Source organism: Ictalurus punctatus, chromosome 29 (genome assembly GCF_001660625.3).
Source record: "Ictalurus punctatus breed USDA103 chromosome 29, Coco_2.0, whole genome shotgun sequence".
In the NCBI taxonomy this organism is placed as follows: Eukaryota; Metazoa; Chordata; class Actinopteri; order Siluriformes; family Ictaluridae; genus Ictalurus; species Ictalurus punctatus.
The window spans coordinates 1161206-1167205 of NC_030444.2; the positions used below are offsets into that span (position 1 = coordinate 1161206).

Here is a 6000-nt window from a genome sequence, read left to right on the forward strand (position 1 = left end):
TCAGTCTCTCCCCCTCTCTCTCTCTCTCTCTAGGATAACCATAGGTGCACTTGATGGCTTATCCAACGTTCTCCCCTCACTCTTTAATTCCCCCTTTATTCCCCGCAGGAAGGGGGCTGATACATGACAATACGCAAGCCAGCAGCAAAAGTAAACGTGAAAGGAAAGATAGATGTTTCTGTCAATTTGTAGGGAGAGAATGAAGTGTCTGAGAAGGTCCAGATGGTGAGCTAAATCAGTGCTGACTCTTTAAAAGGTGGCGTTAAAAATCTGTGGGGTTTAGAGGAGGGAATTAAAGCGAGCAACACGTCCTGGTGTCGAGCTCCAAGCTGCCCATTACAATCAGGGAGGGAGATATGGGATGCGATGACGGCCTGTTTAAGAGAGAGCGAGATGCAATCAGGGGAAGAGATAGACATCGGGTAATGAAGATAAAGCAATAGAAAGTGCGAGAGAGCACAATATGAAACTAGTCAAAAGTTTTTTCTATGGTCGTAGTATTTCCACTCAGACATGTTAACCGTATAGATCTGTTTGTTTATTCGTTAAACGCAACAATCAGAATGACTCCTAAACCAGAAACATGATTTCTGCACTTCATGCACTTCGTAACGTGCGGCACTAGGGGGCACGAATCATCATTGTAGTCTGTAGCGTAGGTCAAAAAATAAATATATACAAATGATAGCCAACAATAAACTGGGGTATTCTATAATCAGAACAGGCACGAGTCAAAAAAACCCCAGACTTAACAACACAAAAACAGATGTGATGAAAGATTATGAAGGCATACATATTACGGGATAAACACAGAACAGGTGCACACGTTAGGATAACAAATCAGTGACAGGACAGTAGCAGAGACAAGAACCAAAACAAAACCACATGGCAAAACATAAGGCCCACAGAGGACAGAGAACATGTTTCTTCTTTTGCGACTGCTGACAGCTGAGGGAAATGTGTTAGTTAACTACCTGCTAGTTATTAAACTAGTTTGCTAAGCGTCATATTCTTCCAGGAAATCATCTCACCAGGTGTGCTCCTGTGGATGAAAAGTAGCACGGACAGGTTTTCAAACCTTGTGTTAAAAAAACAAAACAAAAAAAAAAAAATGGAAAAAGGTCTGGTCTCGTTCGGCATAGCGAGCCCCTGCGTATCCATTTCAAGGACTTAATTATAAGGAAGCTGAGTAATTAAAGCTTAGCGCTTAGCTTTTGAATTCTGCTGCTGGAGCGTTGAAGTGCGAGATAAACATGTCTGAATGAGTGAGCAATCTCTGATCCTCTAAAGAAAGCTGTAAAGCGGCGCTGAGTAAAAGCAGTACAGCTGCGGAAAACTTTATTATATTTAAATCCTCTTCTATTAAATTCCATCTCACGGCAGCGTGGAAGGAAGTCCATGAACTGTTTAACACAGATAAGCAGCAAATTAGCAAGCTAACTAGCAATGCTACACAGAAATGTGTTTTCACATTAGAATTTAGAAACACCAAAGTCTGACGTTATGAGACGTTAAAGGATTAACGGGTGCTTTCGATGACCTTAAAAATGAGGGGCTGCCGAGTTCTCACCTGCGTACAGAAGCACACCAATGAGGAGGCTTCACCAGGGTTCTATTCGGACTCCCGGTAGTGGGTTGTACCGCTACAGATGACCAAGCAGTGCGGTACCTGCTGATAAACCGTCATACTGAATGAAAAAATAACACTCAAAGTAAAACATTGCTGAACTTTATTACAAAAATAAACAGTACTGACTGTACCATGAAAAAGTACTGTACTTTTTTAAATGAAATAAATATATAAATATAAATATATATTGACAATTCATACATATTAATGTAAATAAAAGATGAACTGAACCAAAATGCTAATTCCACTCAAAATAACAAATCAAAATAGAGACACTGAAAATAAATGAATAATTTAAAAAACACTTCAAATAACACGACAAAATTTCTCAGTGATAGTTTTTATTTAGCCTCTAGAGGCCGCTCTTGTGAAGTTCTCAATGGATTTTTGATGATAACGGATAGTTCCGGCAAACGTTTACCGATCGACGGGTCGACGTCTAATTCAGACGCTGCAGACGGTTTTCCAGAACGTTCTCCATCTTTTTTCTAGAGCATTCTATTGAGACGCGGAGATAAATATCAGCACGCGGCCCACACTCGAGCCTCCTTAGCGCTTCCTCCGTCCCTCCCTCTCTCTGTGCTCTGTGTATATTAACCTTTTCCCCCCGTGCTAGTGGCGATATCATGAATCATAAGCGTCCCGAGAAGCCGCAGGTTCGCGACGGCGCCGTGGCGACATGGAAGCAGGGCACTCTGGGAAAGGGCCACCAGTCGAGCTGCGCGCACATGTGTGTTTCTTTGCAAAGCTCTTCCTCCTGTCTCTCTGGGATGATGCGAGGTCGTGTGACTCAGGGGTCCAGGCATTTCAGGAGCTTAATGAAGTGTGCAACGCGCACTGACGACTTTGCGCCGTCGTCGGTAGCCCGCGTTTGTGCTATTTTGGGATTCGCAACCCGTCCTTCGTTCTCCTCTTGTCTTATCGAAAGAAAACACTTTCATCTCTCGCACCTTCTGTTTACCGACACTCACTTTTCTCTCCATCACTCAATCTATTTTTTCCTGTCTGTCTGCTCTCTAATTGCCTCCGCTTCATCTATATGCACACACACACATTAGCATGGTAAACAGGGTGCTAGTGAGGCGTGTTCGCGGCCGTGTGAGAGTGGCAAGCGTTAATGAGTGCAGATTCCTCCGCTGGGAGACTTTAACTCTCCTCATAAACCCGCCCAAAGGGCTCCATCTTTCCCTCTTTCAAAATGGAATCAGTTCCATCAAGTATAGAATGGATCCCAAACTAGTGGCAGGGTTTTTATTTTTATTTTTAAAACAACATAGCTATGCTAACTGGCTGCATAAATAGCCAAGAAAGCTAGGGTGGTGTTATACGGGTGTTTTATTTCTTACATAACTGATAGTGAAAGTCGGAGTGGCGGCGTTCCTTACCGTATTTTTACGACTCTGAGACTTATACTAAGCTCATTTTCAACAGATTGTCTCCGTCATTTCCAGCGGACTCCGAGACAAATGACAGGAACAGGATGAACGCACAATGGAGCAGGGAATCGGAGAAAAAGAGACGGAGTGACAGATGTGACGTCTCAGGCGTCTGCGCTCAGATTCATCGTTTGTGTTTCTGTTTGGACAGATACGCACCATCAACAGCACACACTCCATTATTCATAATAATTAGCTTCTCGTTCTTTGTCTCACTCTCGTCGGGTGTAATATTCCCGTCTCGGTGAGCTACGGTGGAGATCGCACGCTCTGCCGTGTCCTTCAGCGACCCACGCACTCTGGAGTGTGGAGTTTGGCGCTGATGAACATAGAAGCGTGGCTTCAGCGTCTCCAGCGTGGCTTAGCAGATAAACCCTGCTCGCAGTCGTCGGCCTACGCACTCGCGGATCAAACGCTGGCGTAGCGAACAGACACGGAATAACGCGGGAAACGTGCTCGGCGTGTCAGAGATATCACGAACACACTCCGACGCACACACAAGTGCAAACAAGCACCGGATTGAACTAGAGACACAGTGAGCATAATTATTTCATGTAGAACATGTTCCTGGATCAAACGCCTTTGCCAGGTGATGTCATCAGTATGCATATCTGACTCCTCCCACTCCCAAGACACCTGAAATCCTTTCCATAAACAGGAAGTGACACAATCAGATTGCAGCTTTCAAGATTCTGGTTCTTCGGTTGTCCCTCTTGGGGAACCTCTGAAAGGTTCTATGTAGAACTTGTGTATTAGTTACGTATATTTGTGTGTGTGTGTGTGTGTGTGTGTGTGTGAAATGTGTTTCAGCTTTTGGTCTTCTTATTTTCTGCATTCTTTTCTTTGGTTTCTTCTAGATCTTTCTCAACGCCAAGTCCATCCGCATGCCCAATCTTCCTCACGGTAGCGTGGACCCGCTGCTCAGCCCGGGCACCAGCTACCCGAAACACACCGTGTACGAGGTGTGTGTGTGTCCGAGCGGCAAGCTCTACCTGTCCCCCGCTGACAGCGCCTCCACCTGCCAGACCACCAACAGTGTGTGTTTATGGAGCTGAGAGCGGCGTGGGGGCTTCGCCCGACACCAGAAAGGCCTTCCTTTTCTTCCTCCGTCCCTCTTTCCTTCCTCATCCTGTTCACCGCCATATTCACGTCAGCACCTCCACTGACACGCATCGGAATACTATCGGATCGGACATTGGTGGAAAACGGAGGATTTGGTGTTACTTGGACGGATGATGTTTTTTTTTATTTATTGATTATTCACACTTCCTTCAGTTCAGTTTCCTATTTTGAGTTCCTTATCCATTTCCTTCGTTTTTCTTTTGATCATTTGCATTATTTTCCCCATTCCTTTCTTCTTTTCCCTCCCTTCTTCCCTCCTTCCTTCAGGAATTCAGGAATCGGAACAAACTCGGCTCGATCGCAGCCTCATCTTCCCAATCTGTAAATGGAGCAAAAGCACGACTTGGAGCGGTTTTTCTCTCTCTCTCTCTCTCTCTCTCTCTCTCTCTCTCTCTCCATCTCCTCTTGTTTTTGGTACTCCTATTTTTGTACGACCCTCTGCCCCAGTGGAGGCTTATGGGAAAATTTGACGAGAGGCCGGACGAGGCTAACGAAAACGAGCACATGCTTGCTTGTGCACTCTCGAGTGGGTGTGTGTGTTTTTCTAAAGAAGCGATACACAGGTGCCTTTGCTGTTGTCGGAAAAGCACACGTTCACCCGCAACCATCCTCCCGTCGCAGCAGAACACACCGGCAAAAAGAGGAACGCTAATTAACGTCTATCTCCGTTTGTGAAACCAGTTCAAACAGGAAAGACGCATCTAATGTAGTCCAATTTCTTTCTTTTTTTCCTTTGGACTTTTCTCTTTTTTGGGAACAAAGCACAAGATTATGCCATGTATATAAGAAACTCAATAAATAATAATAAAAAGAGAAAGTTTATTTTAAACATTTTGTATCCAAGGATGTTTTGATGATCATTGTTTTTAATCTTCGCAATTTTTGCCCCCCCCCAAAAAAAAAGAAGAAAACCCCACGGTGTATATGTGTTTTGGGATTGTTGCAAAAAAACGTAAAAATTTTTATGCTTTCTTATCATCAACAGACCAAAATCCGTTTGTCTGCAATCCCGGGTAAATATTTCCTCGAAACTAAAAAAAAAATTGTACACATTTAATAGAATTTAATACAAATTAAACCTGTGTTCATCTGATTTTGGATTGTATCATGGTTCATATAGTAAAACTGTATGATCTAGTGTACTGTAAAAAAGAAAAAAAAAAGACAAAGAAGAAAAGTAAGAATTTTACATAAAAACAATCTGAAAAATGTGCATCTGAATAAATATCCGTTGATTTATTTTTTTATTGAAGAGCGATGATTTGTTCGGTGCGCTGGAGAAAAACTTGTTGCTGGCACAGAGGAGAAAAATATTGAATTTTGACTCAGATGATGAGTTTGTTTCCTGTTTAATAATGTTTTATTTTAATAATATGTCAAAATTTCTTTCCTAAATACCTTTGTTTACTTTTCATCAAAACACAACAAACAAACAAAAACAACAACAACAACAAAAAGAAGAAGAAGGATCGTTAAAGCTCCTCCCTGAAACGTTGGAAATGTTTGTACTGAAATATTTCAGTGCATTTCGTGATTCTGGCGTTAATTTGGCGCTCGATTCCGCGTTTGTGTTATTCCTATGTTAACGCTTCTCCGACAAAATTACTCAACGAACCTAAACGATCGGGTTTTGCTGTTAGCGTCTGAAAGGGAAAATTTTCCAGCGACGTTCAACGACGTTGAAGAGAAATCCAGCGGAAAAGTAGTGGAGACGTTGGAGCAAACGCTGGACTCATGGCCCCACGATGCAATGCAGCTATATGATATAGTAAGTGCAGAGACTCAGAGTGAACAGATGAGGAATCGAGACAC

At 43.0% G+C, this 6000-nt stretch overlaps 1 protein-coding gene across 1 annotated transcript in view; it reads left to right on the top strand.

Annotated features, from left to right (window-relative positions):
• LOC108260563 (zeta-sarcoglycan) overlaps positions 1-5099 on the top strand; it is a 128908-nt gene extending 123809 nt beyond the window's left edge. The window contains exon 8 of the mRNA XM_053677728.1: positions 3924-5099. Within this exon, the coding sequence (XP_053533703.1) occupies positions 3924-4121 (198 nt within the window). The 3' untranslated portion in view covers positions 4122-5099. The remainder of the gene's footprint in view (positions 1-3923) is intronic.
• The last annotated feature ends 901 nt before the right edge of the window (positions 5100-6000 follow it).